This window comes from Protopterus annectens, chromosome 12.part0, assembly GCF_019279795.1.
Source record: "Protopterus annectens isolate FY-2018-M chromosome 12.part0, PAN1.0, whole genome shotgun sequence".
Taxonomy (NCBI): domain Eukaryota; kingdom Metazoa; phylum Chordata; order Ceratodontiformes; family Protopteridae; genus Protopterus; species Protopterus annectens.
This window is the reverse complement of record NC_056746.1, coordinates 195,536,581-195,557,171: the sequence shown is the minus strand read 5'-3', so window position 1 is coordinate 195,557,171 and position 20,591 is coordinate 195,536,581. Positions and strand designations below refer to the sequence as shown.

Sequence of the window (20,591 nt, the reverse complement as noted above, 5' to 3'; positions counted from 1 at the left end):
GACTATCCCATCCTTTATGCCCAAGTTGGTATCCAGTGTGGCTTTTAAACCAATCCATCCATTTACCAACCTTTTTCCCTAATCCGAATAAAGGGGAAAGGATCCTGCACTCCTTGGACATACACAGACAGCTCAGGTTCTACCTTGACAGGACTAAGCCTTTCATAATATCTGAGCAGCTGCTAGTCAGCTTTGCTACAGGGGCAGAGGGCAAGGCCATTTTGAAGCAAACCATTTCCAAATGGATAGCGCACTGCTTCCATTTCTGCTACAAGTACCATGGAAAACCTACCCCTCGGGGGATCAGAACTCATTCCACTAGAGCTACTTCAACCTCTACAGCATTTCTCAGGGGTGTCCCTACCAGGGACAACCTGGCGTTCTGTACACACCTTCACCAAGCATTACCACTTGGCTATTTTTTTCTAAATCCAGAGCTGGATTTGTTACAGCAGTCTTACAAGGCCATCTAGCCAGCCCTAACACTTCTTGACTGCCTCCACCCTTCGTCAGCTTTGGGAATCAGTCCAAGTTTGATGACTGCAACAGTGAAACATGAAGAACATAGTACAGTTGTGTACACTTACCATAAATGTAGATGTTAGAGTGTATTCACTGCTGCAATCTTGGTTTCTTTCCCTCCCTCCAGCCCCCTGGCTTTCTCTATCCTTTTTACCTATTCTCTTTATGGCCATTTTTATGGCAGGGGTGTTTACTTTTTACTGGAGGTGTTCCATACCATGTAATAGCTTCCTGTTTTGGGGGCTCCTGAAATCTGAGGCAAGAAAAACTGATGTAATGGTGTCGGCTGCATGTTTTATACCCCTGACGTCATGGAAGAGGCGACAGCATCCAAAGCAGAAATCCTAAGACTCTGGTATTCGGGCCGACTGAGGGCTTACCTGCATGCAGATAACCCAAGTGTGATGACTGCAACAGTGAATACACTCGAACATCTACATTTATGGTAAGTGTACACAACTGTACTTTCTGCATCTTCTGCAATAACTCTAGTCCTGCCAACCTTTTTAGATGGCTTTTCTACAACTTCTAAAAATCCTGACTCCCAACCCTCTTGCTCCTAGAAGACCTGACCGGTTTTATAAGGTCTCTGAAGGGACAAAATTTCTTAAGTGTCCTGCCGCAGATCCTAGTAACACATCTGGCTCTGAAGACAAACCCTCCAGACCACTACCGTCTACCTCTGTCCTCCCATCTGATAAGGACAGCAAAACTATAGATAGAATTGGCAAGGTGTGTACTTCAGCATCTTTGGCCTTTAGGGCCAACAACTACCAGACACACATGTCCAAGTACTCCCTGGCCCTTTTATCTCAGACTTCTAAGCTTTTGAATGGCCTCTCTGATTCAGCCACAAAGTCCCAAATCTCTGGTATGATCTTGTCCTCACAAGTGGCAAGACATTCAATGAAATGCAGTTACGATAATGCTGAGGCTTCAGACAGATCTGCAGCCTCCACCTCAGTGCTCGGTTGGTACCTCTTGGTTGAGGTTGCAACTTCTTCCTGATGATATCAGGGCTAAACGTTTAGGTGCCCCACTAGACAATTCAGCCATGTTTGTTACCCAAGTGGCAGAACTTTTCAAGACCTTGCAACAAAAGGGAAAAGAATTTTAGGACCTAAAACATTTTGTCTGTGTCATTGATTCCTAAATTTAACAGGTATTACCCTACCGAGACTTGCTCCTCCTCCTGCTAGGGGCAAAAAGAGTTCCAGAAAGCAGCAAACTCATCCTAGGCCTGACCAGACACCAATCCAGAAACCTCCTTTTCAGGACAAGGCAGGTAGTCTCTGACTATCTGTCTCCTCATCCCCCCTCCACTCCAGGCCATATTCCCCTTTTCCAGAGGCACTCTTACTGTCTTCCTTTCTGGGAAAGCATCACCTCAGATAAGTGGGTGCTGTCTGTCATAGAAAAAGGTTATTTCATTACCTGGGTCATTCCTCCTGTTTTCAGGGGTATCTTTCTGCCACAAAAGGACCAACTGCCCCTATTTCTACCTGTATTGGACAGCCTTCTTTCTCAAGAAACTTTTCAGCCAGTTCCAGGTTCAGAAAAGGGAAGGGATGTACTCCAGACTTTTTTTAGTCCCAAGAAGGGATGGTCCTTGGAGACCCATACTGGACCTCTCGCACCTCAACCCCTTTCTTTTAGTGCCCACCTTCTAAATGCTTACCCTTTAAACTCTTACCCACCTTCTGCATGCTTACCCTTTAAACTCTTTTCCCACTGATAATGCCCCAGGCATTTCTGACCACTGAACATCAAAGATGCTTACCTACCTATCCCCATCAGGCCCAAATATGGGAAGTGCTTGCGCTTCTCTGTGGATTCCTCACATTTTCATTTCACCAAATGCTTGCTCCAGTGGTAGTCTACTGCTGGGTTCTAGGGATACAAATTTTCCCATGCCTAGATGACCTCATTCTGGCAGACTGCTATAGTACCGTCCAGGCCCATCTTCAGACGGTCATTTCTGTTCAGTTTCTGGGCTTCAGTCAACTTCCCCAAATCCAGCCTGAACCCCTCCCGGGAACAGGTCTTCCTGGGATGCAGAATCACATTTCTCCCACCCCACAAGGTGGAAAGGCTAAATACCTGTGTGTCATACATGCCCCTGCAATGACAGCAAGAGAATACCTCAGACTCTTTGGTACATGATTTCCACAATCCCCATCTTGCCACTGGCAAGACTCCACATGAGAAAGCTTCAGTGGTATCGGAGGTCCACATGGACCCAACATTCTCACCTGCTGGACCACACCATTCTGTTCCTGACAGGGTTAAGGAAGAAGATCTTTGTTGGGTGGATCAAGTCTCCTGGAATCCAGGGCTTCTCTTGCCTCCCCTAACCCCACTACAGGAACTGCACACAGATGCTTCAGACCTGGGGTGGGGAGCTGCTATGGACAGCTTGAAGGTGGAAGGCACATGGACAGGTCCCTCCAAGAGGGAACACATCAACATCAGAGAGATGAGGGCTCTCAGCTTTGCTCTGAGGGCCTTCCAACATATCCTGAAGCAAGGACCCTGAAATTTCTCACAGACAACACTACTGTTCCTTGGTATGTGAACAGACAGGTGGAAACAAAATCTTACTTGCACTCTAGGCATGGGAATTGGTGGCCCGGCATGGAGCAACTCTGCAGGCTGTCTATATACCCTCCGCTCAGAACACGCAGGAAACACCCTAAGCAGATCTATTTCACAGTCCCATGAATGGATGCTACACTGGGATATGTTTCTGAACATAGTCCACAGGTGTGGGGAACACCATAAATTGACCTGTTTGCCTACACTCTGAACAAGCAACTTCCACAGTTTTGTACCAGGGCTCCCAGCCCCCTAGCAAGGACAGTGAACACCTTTTCTGCCTCTTAGATTGGGATGTTTTTGTACGTTTTCCACCCTTCTCACTCCTACACAAAGTCCTGATGAAAATTCAGCAGGACAAACTAAAAATCTTGCTGTGACCCTCTTTTCTCCAAGACAGCACTGGTTACCCCTCCTTCTGTGTTACCCAGAGGCAGTCATCACAAGTTACCTCACAGAGTGGACCTACTCACACAGGATAAGAGATCCCTGATTCATCCCCACCTGGAATCTCTGAACCCAACCCTGTGGGTGATAGAGTTTTGATCCCTGTCAGACACCTTTATTCCGAGGATTTGCTAAATATCCTGCAGGAGGCCGGGAAACCCAATACTAGGAGATCGTATCTGTCCAAGTGGAAAAAGTTCCCCATTTGGTGTCTAAAAAGACAGCTGGACCCATTTCAAGTAGGCCCCCCCCTGGTACAGTCTTATCTGTGTGAAATGTTGCTGGCAGGGTTGTCATAATCCTCGCTAAAGGCCCATCTTGTTGCTATATCTGTAGGTCTGCATTTAGAAACACGACCTGCTTCTAGACTTCAAGTAAAGTTATTCCTAAAAGGAGTTCTACACTTTAGACCACCCAGGAGGCCAGTTCCAGCACCCTGGGACCTGAACTATCTGTTGGAGAAGCTCACTGTTTCTCCATTTGAGCCAGAAGCTGCAGCCTTTCTAAAGTATTTCACTTGGAAAACTGTGCTTTTAGTGGTCTTAACTTCAGCCAGGATAATCTCAGCCCTCATGGTTACCCCACTCTGTTCTTCCACTAGGATAGGCTTACATTGCGGACTAACCCATCCTTTATGCCTAAGGTGGTCAGTGAGTTATTCCTGAACCAATGTGACTACCTCACCACTTTTTTACTGCAGTCCCAGAATGATAGTGCAAGAGCCCTGCATTCCCTTGATGTTCACAGACAACTTGGATTGTACATTGACACGATTAAATCTATTAGGAGATCAGAGCAACTGTTTTGTCTCCTTTCACCCCAGGGCTGTGGGAAAAGCTGTGACAAAACAGACTGTTTCTGCGTGGATTTCCAAAGCTATCTCCTTTTGCTATGCCTAGCATGGAAAACATAGTCCAGTATTAAACCCCATTCTTCTAGGGCCATGTCCACCTCTGGATCTTTTTTCAAGCAGTTGGACACTGCCTCTGTTCTAGAAGCAGCTACCTGGACATCTTTCCATACCTTCACAAAACACTACAAACTAAATTACATGTCCAGAGCAGGGTTTGCAAGGGCAGTCCTTTATGGATTTTTGGATAATGGTTCCAAGCCACCCTCTTATTTTTCCCTTTGAGCTTTGGCATTCACCCAAAGGTTAAGAATGTTCTTTGTGTTTCACTGTGGCAGCCATTACATTTGGGGTAATCTGCTGGCAGGTTGCCCTCAGTCGGCCTGAATTCCAAAGTCTTGGATCCTGCGTCGGTTGCGGTCTTCTCTTCCATGACGTCAGGTCGTCAGGGGTATAAAACAAGCAGCCAATGCCATTTTCTTTAGTCTTTCTTGCTGCACGGTGCTTGAAGAAGCAGCAGTTCGCAAGTGCTGGTCGGCCGACTCCTGAAATTTTCGAGTTTCAGAACTGAAGTCTTCACTAAAGCTAAGTACCCCGTTGGGGAAATTTTTTTTCTTGCTCCATACCGATGTCCGAAAAAGTTAATAATTGTATTACTTGTGGGAAGCAAATACCTCATAAGGATTTTCATGTATACTGTATTCCTTGCCTAGGCGCTGATCATGTCGGTTTTGTGCTAGATTTAACCAACGCACTATTAAGCGTCTGTATATTTTTGCCTCAAAATATTTTGGAAGCAGAGTTAATTACTCTGAAATGTCGTTGAATAGCAATCGGACTACCGGAGTACACACAAAACGCAAAGAAAAGGACAGACACAGACCGTCAAGGTCCAAAACCGGCGACGAAGCTTCTCCTAAGCCAGTCGCCGGTTTGTCGGTACTCAGTGAGGTGCTTTTGCAGCCCCTGATACCCGCTACTTTAGAGTTGCAGGCCCCTACTGAGACCCATGTGGAGTCCGGCACACCGCGAGATTCTCAAAACTATTGTACCCAAGGATGTCTCTCCCTCGGATGGGTCCGGAGCCACAGAGCAGGCACCGGCTTCTGAGGGTGTATTCAGGCCTCAATATTTTTGTACAAAACTGACGCCAGCTTCAAAATCGAAGACAAAAGCAACTTCTAAAGCTAAAAAATGACGCATGAGCCACGTGCACAGGCCTCTATGCCCAAAAAACAGATGATCAAAATAGCTGAAGACCTAATTACCTTGATCAGGGGTTCCTAACCCCCTACTGATAAGAGGCCTAGGCAAGACACTGATTATGAATCTTCAGATCAGGTTTCTATTTCTTCTGATTCCTCAATTCCTCTTCTGATCAGGAATTATCTATACCTCCCTATGAGGATTCTAATGCAGAGGAATCTATCCCATCTGCATCACCTCCTGAGGATTATTCATTTGGAGAAAGCTTGCATACTTTGAGGGAGCATTTTCACTGGGAGAGTCAAGATTTCTCAGAATCAAAAAAGAGGCTCAGGGATTTCCTCCTTCTCCCTCAGCATAGGCCTTTAGCCATACCTCCTGTTTTAGACATTGTGGATGATGTTTTTTGGAGTCAAGCTTGACTCCAGACTCCTTACCTCCTGCTCCCAGCAAGCCAGACAGATATTACAGGGTCCCTGACTCTCACAAATTTTTATTTAGAAACCCTGCTGCTGACCCTGAAACTATTTCACAGGATCCAAAAGGTGTTAAGGCCTCAACAGCAAAAAATCCTACCCCCTTTGACAGAGATTCAATGGCACTGGATAGATGGGGTAAGAAGGTTTATACATCTACACCCTTGGCAATTAGGTCCTTAAACTGCCAGTTTCATCTGCTCAAGTATCAACACCATGTTATGGGATTACTGAAACAGAAAATGATGTTGATTTCTGAATGTGCAGAAAATAAAGAATTGCAGGAATTATTGCATGCAGCAGAACAAGTTGGAAAGCATACTTTGCAATGTGGTTTTGATTCCTTAGAGGCCTCCTGCAGGGCTGCAGTTACTGGATCTGTGATTAGGAGGAATGCCTGGCTAAAAGAGCAAAATTTGCCTGATCATGTTAAAGCTAAATTGCTGGATGCACCTTTACAGCATGATACTCTGGTATTAAGGCAGAAGAGGTTTTAAAGAAAATGGCAGAAGAGGTTTTAAAGAAAATGGAAGACAAAGCTAAGTCCATGCAAACTGTAAAAGACTTCTTACAAGTGCAGCCACCAAGATTCAGTAGACACTGGCCTACAAAATGTCGGTCCTTTCCTTTTTCCGACAGAGCTCAATGGGGCAAATCTAGGTGCCCTAAAGGTTCTACGTACCAGTCACAAGATTCTTACAGGTCAAAGCAATGGGGTGCTTCTACCTCCAAATCTGGAGGAAATAAAGCGCAACGTTACAGTAAACAGTCTCAGTGACTTCCCTCTACCATCACCAAGCACTTACCTTTTGGCAGCACCCTTAGGGGGAAAATTAACACTTTTTGCTCAAAATTGGCAGTTAATAACCCTGGACAAGTGGGTGCTAAACATAGCATCTCAGGGATACAGATTCCACTTCCATACTCTGCCAATGGCAAACGGTTGGCCAGATCTGCCAAAAAATCAATGGGCAGAGGCACAGAAACAGGTTATATCCCTCATGGATATGGGGGCTATTCAGCCAGTACCAGAAAAGGAAAAAGGACAAGGTTTTTATTCAAGACTGTTCTTGGTACCAAGAAAAGATGAGGCCTGGCGCCCGATACTGGACTTATCAAGTTTGAACACATACCTGGACATTCCAAAATTCAAAATGCTAATTTTGCAACAGCTTCTGCCCATGATTGGCAAGAACGCTTGGCTGGTGACATTAGACCTAAAAGAGGCATACCTGCAAATCCCAATAAGGGAATCATGCAGAAGATACCTCCGTTTCAAGGCTGGCTCTATGCATTACCAATTCTCTGCACTGCCCTTTGGCTGATCTACTGCGTCCAGGGTCTTTACAAAGTGCCTGGCACCAGTAATTGCATTTTGCAGACAAAAAAGTATACAAATTTATCCTTACTTGTACGACTGTCTCATTCAAGCAGACAACAAGGACATTCTTCTTCAGCACCTGGCATTTGTGAAAAGGCTGCTAACATGCCTAGAGTACACAATAAATGAAAAGAAATCACCCTCTCAAAAGATAACATTCCTGGCTGCAAGCTTGAATGCAACTGCCCGGATGGCTTTCCTCACGCCAGACAAACAGAGGCAACTGACTACTTACTTCAAACTGATGGCAACAAAAACCCAGTTAACTGCAAGACAAACTGCAGGCTTTGGGGTTCGTGGCATCCTGCATCCTACTCATTCCATATGCAAGACTGCATATGAGGAAACTACAATGGTACCTAAAAGGTTTATGGAGTCAACATTGTCACAGTCTGGAAACAATGATTCCTCTCATTCCCTGCCTACAACAGGAGTTTCTATGGTGGGCAAAGGCATCTCACCAAAACATGGGACGGGCTTTCACTCTACCCCCTGCCAGCCAAACCTTAACAGACGCATCAGATTATGCATGGGGGCCCACCTGGCGGGAAGATGCATTCAGGACATATTGACCCCAAAACAAATGCATCTGCATATCAACCAAAAAGAGATGTTAGCTGTTCAAAATGCCGTGACAGCCTTCAAGGACTTACTTCATCCAGGACAACTACTGATAAAGACGGACACCACCACGGTTATGTGGTATATAAACAATTTTTCATCAATAAAAATCCATACCTCCGCCATCTTGGCTCATTACAACACAGAGCCACCAACCTTTTCTCATCCTTTACTAAAGCAGTATCTTAGAGGGGCCAAAAATATAAGGCCTCCCAGAAGATCACCAATTCCTGCATGGGACCTCAATTATGTGTTGGAAAAGCTCACCCTGCCTCCATGTGAACCAGCTGCTACTGCAGATCTAAAGTTCTTATCATGGAAAACAGCTCTGCTCCTGGCAATTACTTCAGCAAGAAGAGTCTCAGAGCTACTGGCCCTCATGGCTTTGAAGCCTTTTATCTCTTTTTACCCAGACAGGGTGTCCCTGAGGACCAATCCTTTTTTTATGCCTAAGGTGGTTTCCAGTGTGGCCCTTAACCAAACTATTCATTTGCCAACTTTTTATCCAAATCCGCAGAACAAGGGGGAGAGGATTCTGCATTCATTGGACGTCCACAGACAGCTAAGATTCTACTTGAGCATTACTAAAGCTCTAAGAAAAACTGAGCAGTTACTAGTGACATATGCTGCAGGATCAGAGGGAAAGGCTATTTCATAACAGACTATTTCAAAGTGGATAAGCCACTGCATTCGTTTCTGTTACTTACACCATGGCAAACCTGTGCCCAAGGGCATTAGATCTCATTCCACCAGGGCTGCAGCTACATCAGCAGCTTTTTTCAGAGATGTACCAACCAAAGACATTCTAGAGGCTGCTACTTGTAGTTCTGTTCACACTTTTATAAAGCATTATCATTTGCCTCTCTAAGTCCAGGGCAGGCTTTGCCACTGCAGTTCTGCAGGGCCTTATAGCCGCCCCTAATGCTGTTTAGCTCCAGCCACCCATCCATAGCTTTGGGATTCTACCCAAATGTAATGACTGCAGCAGTGAAACATGAAGAACCTAGTACAGTTGTGTACACTTAACATAAATAGGTTCATAGGTTTATACTAGGCTATCTGCCCTAAGGCATTTATAAGCCTAGCCCAAATTTTTGTGGCTTACGCCACCCCTTATATGAAAAAATACTGTGCCCATTAGTTTGTTGTGCCTCTGTCCAGCAGTGACACAGAGATGATTCCCGGGGTAAACCTACGATCTCCCATCCACAGGTCTAGATTTCTCTTGAACAGAGTCAGCGAGGTGCTCTGCCTCACATGGACCGGGATTTTATTCCACAGCATAGGGAGTCTCTGAGTGATAAATCTATCCCTCCAGCACGTCCTATTTATATCCATGCTAAGGTTTAAGTCGCTTGCTCTAGTGGTTTTGGTGGATTTGGATTTTTGAGGTGGAGCATGTCCATTAATTCCGGGTTGGACATGGCCTTGTATGTCAGGCACATGTCACCTCTGAGCAGACGGTATGCGACTGAATAGAGCTGGAGTTTCTTCAATCTGGCAGCATATGACAGATTTTGGAGTCCCTTTATCCTTTTGGTGAGGAACTTTTGGGGTCTCTCCAATTGCTGCAGATGTCTGGTGAGATACATCCCGAATGGGGCATTGTACTCTATCATTGGTCTGATAAGTGAAGAGTACAGGGGAACAATGACCTCACTAGATCTGGATGTGAATCCCTTCATGATCAGGTGGGCAATGTAGAAGGTCTTTCTAGCCACTTTAGCAATGTGAGTGTCAAAAGAAAGGCCACTGTCAACCTGGGTCCCCAGGTCCCTGATAACCTATTCTGTGCTTAGTGGATTGCCACCTATATGGTAGCTTGGGGTTACCTTGTTTTTCCTGAAGGGTATGACTATACATTTTTTGGCGTTTAACTTCAGGCCATGGCTCTGGCACCAGCTATCTGTTTCCGTGAGTCCCTTCTGAAGGATATCCGTGTCCGATGCACTTTCCACTATGGCGCCCAGTTTGCAGTCGTCTGCAAACTTTGTCAGCCAAAGTCCTCCCATGTTGGCCTGTACTTCTGAGAAGTAGATGCCAAACAATAGGGGCCAAGGACCGAGCCCTGTGGGACACCACTTGTGACCGGCTTGGAGTCTGACACAGCGCCAGCAACTCTAACCCTGTGGGTTCTGTCCTTAAGCCAGTTTGCAACCCATCTTGTGACATATGGGTTTACATTTAAGCTGGTAAGTTTTTCTACAATACCCGAGTGGGGTATTGTGTCGAAAGCCTTTGCAAGGTCAAGGTAGGCTGTATGGACTGCCTTTCCCTCATCAATGGCCTTGGTGACTGTTTCGAAGAAGTCGACCAAGTTCAAAAGGCATGATCTTCCCTTGACAAAGCCAAACTGGGTTGGGTCCAATGTCTGCAAGTCCCCTATATCTTTGTTTATGAGCTCCATTATGATCCTCTCCATAGCTTTGCAGACTAGACTTGTTAAGCTGTTCCGAGTGTATTCACTGTTGCAGTCCAGGCTACCCTCCCGCTATCCCCCTTTTATTCTGGAGTTTCTTTTTCCTTCATTATCTTCTACAACCTATGTGGTGTATTTGCTTGTAGATGAAGGTAAAGTTTGTATTTTTGCATATATATATAGTTTATATGTATATACATATACATTTGTGTATGTGTGTATATATATATATATATATATATATATATATATGTATATATATATATGTGTATATATATATGTATATGTATATATATATATGTATATATATATATATATATGTATATATATATATATATATATATGTATATATATATATATATATATATGTATATATATATGTATATATATATATATATATATATATATATATATATATATATATATATATATATATATATATATATATTTGTATATATATATTATTGTTACCCTTTTTGGGGGCACCTGACATCTGGGGCAAGAAACTAAAGAAAATGGCGTTGGCTGCTTGTTTTATACCCCTGACGTCATGGAAGGGGAGACAGCAACCAACGCAGGATCCAAGACTTTGGAATCCAAGCCGACTGAGGGCAACCTACCAGCAGATTACCCCAAATGTAATGACTGCAACAGTGAATACACTCGAACATCTACATTTATGGTCAGTGTACACAACTGTACTATACTGCAACATGAGATTAGAAGAACATAGAATAGTTGTGTAAAATCTTACCGTAACCACAGATGTCCTTCTCTTCCATGTTGCAGTATTCTATCCCACCCTTTTACCCCCTATTCAAAAGAAAATGTGGGCTTTGTTGGATGATTAAGGACTTGTGCAGCTATCTTGGCACTGGGGTCTGACTGGGGCACTCAGTTCTGAGGAAGGTACATGCAGGTGTCACTTTTATGGCCCATGTTCCTCACGGCCAGTGTCAGACATCCCATGTACCTTGTAGTGACTAAAGCTTTTGTATACTGGCCAGACATTTGGGTCGCTAGGTGAAGGCTAACCCAAAGGTTATGAATACTGCAACATGGAAGGGAAGAACATCTGTGGTTATGGTAAGATTTTACACAACTCTTCTTTATACCACATGTTACTAATGTAGTGTCATGTCTGCATTATTTAACTTTCAGGAATGTGCTTGCTGGTGGCAAAAAGGAGAATTAGTAGGCTCTTGGGGGTGAACACTTATGTGGCTGGTGCAGTGATCCCATGTTGTATTGGCCAGGTATACAGATGTCCCCATGTATTGGATTGTGCTGAAAGAAAATTCAGAGTTCTTATTGTTTAAAAGAAATTACCATCCAAAGACCCATCTTTAGTGGTATTGGTGGGTGGCTGTGGGCAGGCTTTAGTAACTCATCTGGCTTAGTAGTAATGTTTTTGTGCTGGCCTTTTGTCTGTCTTGCCTTGCTAATTGATTTTTCTCTTTAATAAAGGATGGGGAGAGCCATGGACAGAGCCTGGTGCTCCTGCTACTACTGTGGACAATGGAACGTCTGCATGGGGTAAACCTGTTGAGACTGGTGCAGGCTGGGGAGAATCAGCCAGTGATACTACTGCAAGTTCCAGCTGGAGTAGTACCCCAGCTGGCCTACACGCTCCACATAAACCTGGCAAGTGTTTATATGACTCTAATCTAGTTTGAAATTTTCTGTTTCAGGAGTGTAGTGTTAGCAGTTATTGTTCATGTATAGATTAAAATGCTTGTGTATGTTTGTAGGTGGATCTAAAGATACATACTTAAAATCATTATTGAGCAGTAGCTTCCTGTCTTCCCAGTAGAAATCACTGTGCCACATGACTGACTGTTGTTAGGTCTTGCTATGAGTAGATGAAATAGTGGCCAATAGCTTTCTGTCTGTCATACCGAGAAGGGAATGGTGTTGGATTACTTAGGGTAGCATTGCATCCTGATGGAGACGGGTAATTCTTCTGTGGTCTGGAAGTGAGGCACCTAGCAAATTGCCTTACTTAAAGCCAAAGTGCACGTGTGTGTGTGCCCGAGCGTGCACATGTGCATCTGTTTGTGTGTCTGTGTGCATACTGGCTACCTTCTAAATAGCATGAAACATGACCTATCAGGTCCTCTTGAATTACTGTTTAACTGTAGCCTCCATACAGTCTTCTTGCCTCAAGAATGGAGAGCAGCATCCATCATCCCTCTTTATAAAGTCTGTCCATCTACAGACCCATAAGCCTCAATAGTCTTGTTTGCAAAACCATGGAAAGAATTATTACCTAAATGATCAGTAATGACATGGAAAACCTGTGGGTACTGAACCCAGCAGAGTTTAGTGTAGTCGAGAGTAGGCCATGCCTTCTCATCCTGGTGGACTCCTTTGAAAAGGTCACCAAAGCAATGTCTAAACTGTTCACACTGCCTACCTTGACCTAGCCAAGACAATACCCCATTCTGCCATTGTTGACAAACTTGGTTAGGTTTTAACCTGTACATTACCTGGTGGCTGGCCAGCTGGCACACAGACAGGACCCAGGAAGTAAGAACTGTGGAGTGCACACCTAGAATGAGGGCAGTCAAAGGTGGATTTCCTCAGGGTTAAGTCCTGGAACTGCTCCCTTTTGGCATCTGCATGATGTTGTTCGTGTTTCACTTTTGCAGTCATTACATTTGGGTAATCTGCTGGCAGGTTGCCCTCAGTCGGCCTGAATTCCAAAGTCTTGGGTCCTACGTCGGTTGCTGTCTCCTCTTCCATGTTGTCGGGTCGTCAGGGGTATAAAACATGCAGCCGACGCCATTTTCTTTAGTCTTTCTTGCCGTGCAGTGCCCGAAGCAGAAGCATTTCGCAAGTGCCAGTTGGCTGACTACTGAAATATTTGAGTTTGAGTTTCAGAACCGAAGTCTTCACTAAAGCTATGTATCCCGTTGGGGAAACTTTTTTCTTGCTCCATACCAATGTCAGAAAAAGATAATTGTATTACTTGTGTGAAGCGAATACCTCATAAGGATTTTCATTTGTACATTATTCCTTGCCTAGACCCTGATCACAATGTGCCTGGCTGTCGGTTTTGTGCTAGATTTAACCAACGCACTATTAAGCGTCGGTATATCTTTGCCTCTAAGTATTTTGGAAACAGATTTAATTACCCAGAAATGTCATTGGATAGCAATCGGTCTACCGGAGTACACAAAAAACGCAAAGAAAAGGACAGAGAAAGGCAGTCGAGATCCAAAACCGACGATGAAGCTTCTTCTAAGCCAATTGCTGGTTCGCCGGAACTCAATGAGGCGCTTTCGCAGCCCCTGATACCCGCTACCTTCGAGTCGCAGGCCTCTCTACCGTCACCCATGTGGAGTCCGGCATGCTGCAAGAAACTCAAGGTATTGGACCGACGGATGCATCTCCCTTGGATGGGTCTGGAGCCGCTGAGCAGGCGCCAGCTTCTGAGGGTGCATTCAGACCTCAACATTTGTATATCAAACTGACGACAGCTGCAAAACCAAAGACAAAAGCAACATCTAAATCTAAAAAAAGCAACGCATGAGCCACCTGCACAGGCCTTTATGCCTAAAAAAACAGATGATCAAAATGGCTGAAGACCTTATTACCTTTATCAGGGGTACCCATCCCCCTCCAGATAAGAGGCCTAGGCAAGACACTGATTATGAATCTTCAGATCAGGTTTTTATTTCTTCTGATTCCTCTTCTGATCAGGAATTATCTATAGCTACCTATGAGAATTCTAATGCAGTGGAGTCTATACCATCTGCATCTCCTCTGTAGGATTATTCTTTTGGAGAAACCTTTCATACTTTGAGGGAGCATTTTCACTGGGAGAGTCAAGATTTCTCAGAATCAGAAAAGAGGCTCAGGGATTTCCTTCTCCCTCAGCACAGGCCTTTAGCCATTCCCCCTGTTTTAGACATTGTGGATGATGTGTTTTCAGAGTCAAGCTTGACCCCTGACTCCTCTGGCTCCTAGTAAGCCTGACAGATATTACAGGGTCCCTGACTCGCATAACTTTTTATTTAGAAACCCTGCTGCTGATCCTGAAACTATTTCATGGGGTCCGAAGGGAGTTAAGGCCTCAACAGCAAAAAATCCTACCCCCTCTGACAGAGATTCAAGGGCACTGGACAGATGGGGAAAAAAAGGTTTATACATCTGCAACCTTGGCAATCAGGGCCTTAAACTGTCAATTTAATATGCTTAAGTATCAACAACATGTTATGGGATTGCTGAAACAGAAAATGATGATTTCTGAATGTGCAGAAAAGGCCATTGACGAGGGGAAGGTGGTCCACACAGCCTACCTGCACCTCGCAAAAGCCTTCGATACAATACCCCACTCGGGCATTATAGATAAGCTCACCAGCTTAAATATAAACTCCTATGTCACTAGATGGATTGCAAACTGGCTCAAGGACAGAACCCACATGGTTAGAATTGCTGGAGCCATGTCAGACTCCAAACCAGTTACAAGTGGTGTCCCACAAGGCTCAGTCCTGGGACCTCTCTTGTGCGGTATATATTTCTCGGAGGTACAGGCCAACATGGAAGGACTGTGGCTGACCAAGTTCGCAGATGACTGCAAAATGGGCGCCATAATAGACTCTCCAGCCGACACAAGCATCCTCCAAAAGGGCCTCGTAGAAACAGACAACTGGTGCCAGAGCCATGGCCTCAAGCTAAATGCCAAAAAGTGTATAGTCATCCCCTTTGGCAAAAACAAAGTGCCCACAAATTACCACATGGGTGGTAATCCATTAAGTACAGAAGAAGTAATTAGGGACCTGGGGATCCAAGTTGATAGCAGTCTCTCATTTGGCAACCACTTGGCCAAAGTGGTTAGAAAAACATTTTATATAGCCCACCTAATCATGAAGGGATTCACATCTAGATCAGGGGAGGTCATCTTGCCTCTTTACTCATCCCTCATCAGGCTCATAATTGAGTACAATGCCCCTTTTGGGATGTACCTTACCAGACACCTGCAGCAACTGGAAAGACCCCAAAAGTACCTCACCAAGAGGATCAAAAGGCTCAAACAGATGCCATATGCTGCCCGGTTAAAGAAACTCCAGCTCTACTCAGTGGCATACCGCCTGTTCAGAGGCGATCTGTGCTTGACGTATAAAGCCATGTCCAACCCGGAATTAATGGACATGCTGCACCTCAGAAAATCCAAATCCCAACGAGCTACGCGCTTGAGAGACTTGAACCTCAGCACTGAAATAAATAGGACATGCTGGAGGGACAGATTCATAACCCAGAGGCTCCCTTCACTCTGGAATAAAATCCCAGTCCAGGTTAGGCAGAGTCCCTCATTGACTCTCAAGAGGAATCTTGATGAGTGGATGGGAGATCGTAGGTTTACCCCGGGTATCACTTCTGTGTCACTGTTAGACAGAGGCACAGTATACTAACCTTGAAAAAGGGCATAGCAAAATAAGTTTAAAATGGGTGGCGAAAGCCAAACACATTCTGGCTAGGCTTATAAATGCCCTTGGGCAGATAGCCTAGTATGAACCTATGAACCTATAAAGAATTGCAGGAATTATTGCATGCAGCTGAACAGGTTGGAAAGCATACTTTGCAATGTGGTTTTGATTCCTTAGAGTCCCCTGCAGGGCCGCAGTTACTGGATCTGAGATTAGGAGGCATGCCTGGCTAAAAGAACAAAATTTGCCTGATCATGTTAAAGCTAAATTGCTAGATGCACCTTTACAGCATGGTACTCTGATATTAAGGCAGAAGAGGTTTTAAAGAAAATGGAAGACAAAGCTAAGTCTATGCAAACTGTTAGACGTCTTACAAGTACAGCCACCAAGATTCAGTAGACACTGGCCTACAAAAAAATTGGCCCTTTCCTGTGTCAGACAAAGCTCAAAAGGGCAAATCCAGACACCCTAAGGGTTCCAGATACCAGGCGCAAGATTCATAAAGATCAAAGCAATGGGGCGCTTCTACCTCCAAATCTGGAGGAGATGAAGCGCAAACTTACAGAAAACAGTCCCAGTGACTTCCCTCTGCCTACACCAAGCACTTATCTTTTGGCAGCACCCTTAGGGGGGAAAATTATCACTTTTTGCTCAAAATTGGCAGTTAATAACCCAGGATAAGTGGGTACTAAACATAGTGTCACATGGATAGAGATTCCATTTCCACACTCTGCCAATGGCAAATGGTTGGCCAGATCTGCCAAAAAATCAATGGGCATAGGCACAGATACAGGTTACCTTCTTCATGGATATGGGGGCCATTCAGCCAGTACCAGAACAGGAAAAAGGACAAGGTTTAAATTCAAGACTGTTCTTGGTACCAAGAAAGGACAAGGCCTGGCGGCCAATACTGGATTTATCAATTTTGAACACATACCTGGACAACCCTTACTTGGACGACTGTTTCATTCAAGCAGAGAACAAGGACACTCTTCTTCGATACCTGGCATTTATGAAAAGGCTTCTAACATGCCTAGGGTACACAATAAACAAAAATAAATCACAACTGGTACCCTCTCAAAAGATAACATTCCTGGGTGCAAGCTTGAATACAACTGCCCAGATGGCTTACCTCATGCCAGACAAGCAAAGGCAACTGACTACTTACTTCAAACTGATGGCAACAAAAACCCAGTTATCTGCAAGACAAATTCTGCAGGCTCTGGGCTTCATGGCATCCTGCATCCTACTGATTCCATATGCAAGAGTGCATATGAGGAAACTTCAATGGTACCTAAAAGATTTATGGAGTTAACATTGTCACAGTCTGGAAGCAATGATTCCTCTTATTCCCTGCCTACAACAGGAGTTTCTATGGTGGGCAAAGGCATGTCACCGAAACATGGGACGGGCCTTCACTCTACCCCCTCCCAGCCAAACCATAACAGATGCATCAGATTATGCCTGGGGGGCCCACATGGCAGGAAGATGCATTCAGGGCATATGGACCACAAAACAAATGCGTCCACATAACAACCAGAAAGAGATGCTAGCTGTTCAAAATGCCCTAACAGCCTTCAAGGACTTCATCCAGGACAACTAATGATAAAGACAGACAACACCACGGTCATGTGGTATATAAACAAGCAAGGGGGCACACATTCATACCCCCTTTGCAGATTAGCCATGGCACTGTGGGACACAGCTTTGACCTACCAAACACATCTTCAAGCTCAGTTCCTGCCAGGAAAGCAAAATACTGTGGCAGACGATTTAAGCAGAAACCTTATGGATCCTCATGAGTGGAAACTAAATCCACAAGTCTTCAGCATAACAAAGAAATGGGGTAGCCCAGACATAGATCTATTTGCCTCTCCTCAGAATTATCAATTAAAAAGATTCTGCACAAGGACTTATCACAGACAAGCATGGAAAGTGGACGCCCTATCCTTCAGTTGAAAAATATCAGTTTACGCCTTTCCTCCTCTGCCTCTTCTCCCCAAGGTCCTTCTAAAATTCAGACAAGAGAAACCAAAGATGATATTAATTGCCCTGGACTGGCCCTGCCAATACTGGTACCCAATCCTAAGGAACTTCATAGGTTCATAGGTTCATACTAGGCTATCTGCCCGAGGGCATTTACAAGCCTAGCCCATAGTTTTGTGGCTTACGCCACCCCTTTAGTATGGGGAACTATACCCATTATTTTGCTGTACCTTACCTCAAAAACCTCAACTACTGTCCCAGCAAAACAGTCAGATCCTGCACAGTCAACTACAGACACTGAACCTGGCAGCATGGCTGATCATGTAGTTATACAAACAACACCTCTCAGTAAAGCTGTAATGGATGTAATTTTGGAAGCCAGAAGGCCTAGTACTAGAAAATCTTATGCTGACAAATGGAAGAGATTCTGTGCTTGGAGTCAAGCACAAGGAAGTGATACAGCAGAACCAAATATTCCTCAGATATTACAATACTTAACTGACATGCTTGACAAAGGCCTGTCTTTCTCATCAATTAAAAGACCACTACGAGTAAATGATGAAAAAACATATATTTTTTTATCTAGTCATGATTTTCTGCACCTCCCAAAGCTACTTTAATCCAAAAAGTATTCATTCTTATTTTTTTGTTTTTCTGTCTGCCCTCATGGGGTTAGACATCCCGATGAGACTATTTTCCCTTAATAGGCTAAATCTGTCCCAAAATGCAGTCTGACAGCTTTGATTGTGAGAACAATTAGCCCTACCTTTTGTTGTCAGATCAGGCTTCCATTCACTTTGAATGGAAAACCTGAAAAATATTCCCACGTTTAACAGTCAGTAGATCAAGTGTCATTGACTGTCCTGCACTGAGTTTTACAAATGTTGTTCATATTGATGCACTACACATTTTCTGAAAGAAGCTTGGAAAAGTGTCACCTAATTACAGATAAAAAAGACTTTTTACAGAGAGCAATTTTGTTACTGTCAGTCCAGACCAAGTTACTCCTCCCATCTCCACTCCTGTGAGCCAGAGTCTCAGATTTCCAGCTAGGGTAGGTTCAGCTAATTAGCAACCCTGCATGACAATAGACATCAAACAAATGTCAGCCTGGTGTGCCACTAAAACTGTTCCCTAATGACTATTTCCTCCTTACTGTTGACTTAACACATTTCCAGGCTTAGTGGTAGAAATAAAAAAAAAAACACTAATCTGAATTCAACTTTTTGTCTACTATATCAATTTTCTCAAATGGACTTAGTGAAATATCTGCTTTGGAGTGTGTGTAGTGCTTACTGCCTGGCCACATACTTATTTTTGCATAGTTGTTGTAATATAGCATAAAATTAACCATACTGCCAAACTTTACTTAACAAATGATTTTTTTTTCTTAACAGTAGCCTTCCTAGGCTCTTAAGTCAGCCACTAGTTTTTGTTACAATAGCTTCACACAGCTTTTTTTTTTAAATTAGTTCTGATATATCTCTTATTCTTTCAGCAACAAAGTCAACTCGTTGAGAAAGCTTCAAAGTTAAAGTTTTTCTAAGTAAGCAGTACTACTCTTGGTTCAAATCACACAGAGTGCATGAAGTGACATCCACTGCATGATAATTATTCCTACTTGCAAGAATTTTCATTGTTTGTTCAAGACAATCCAAAACCGGATTCAAGAATCAATTTTGATTCCACCATGTCCGAGCAAAGGTATAATGCCAAATTAGGTACACTTGTGAGGTATGCTGATTTAACACATTACAGTGTTCATAGGGCCGTACTAAGCTGTTGGCCCTAGGGCCTATATAAGCCTAGGCAAGACGCTACCCTGGCTTTCGCCACCCAAGAAAATTATTTTCCTCTGCCAATGTCGAGCAGAGCCACAGAAGTTATCCCCATGGTGGATTTCCTATTTCCCATGCAATCATGATTTTTCTTGGAGTGCTAATGAGGACCTTTGTTTGATATAGATAGGTAGTTTGTTATAGAGTATGGGAAGTCTCTAGGACAGGAATCTATCCCTCCAGCATGTTCTGTTTATTGTGGTGACAAGATTTAGGGCGCTAGAGCTTGTAGCTCGGAGGGATTGGGATTTGTTTAAGTGGAGCATGTCCAACAGCTCTGGGTTTGACATAGCTTTGTATGTTAGGCAGAGATCACCTCTGAATAGGCGATATGTGGCGGAGTAAAACTGAAGATTATTGAGATGGTCTGCGTAGGGCATCTATTTTAGGCCAGTAATCCTCTTTGTGAGGTATTTCTGCTCTCTTTCCAGTTGTTGTTGTAGATGTCTTGTGAGGTACATAGCAAAGGGGGCGTTGTAATGTATAATGGGACTAATAAGTGACGAGCAGAGGGGAACAATGACGTCTTTTTATTGGATGAGAAACTTTTTTGCGATGGGGTGTGCCACGTAGAAGGATTTCCTGACTACCGTGGCAATGTGATTATCAAAGGAGAGACTACAGTCCACCTGTGTCCCAAGGTCTCATCACACTTTCGGTGTTAAGTTTACTACTGCCTATGTGGTGGTTCATGGGTACAGAGTTTTTACCAAAGGAGATGACAATGCACTTTTTGTCATTGAGCTTGAGGCCATAGCTTTGACACCAGGCATTCGTCTCAGTGAGGCCCTTTTGTAGGATGTCCACATTGTTAGGAG

At 44.0% G+C, this 20,591-nt stretch overlaps 1 protein-coding gene across 8 annotated transcripts in view; it reads left to right on the top strand.

The window, feature by feature from the left end:
• Nucleotides 1–20,591, top strand: part of TNRC6A (trinucleotide repeat containing adaptor 6A) — a 3,393,689-nt gene that overhangs the window by 2,096,030 nt on the left and 1,277,068 nt on the right. For all 8 annotated transcript variants that reach the window (XM_044089241.1, XM_044089240.1, XM_044089239.1 and 5 more), the window contains one exon: nt 11,985–12,161. In XM_044089241.1, coding sequence (XP_043945176.1) covers nt 11,985–12,161 — 177 coding nt within the window. The remainder of the gene's footprint in view (nt 1–11,984; nt 12,162–20,591) is intronic.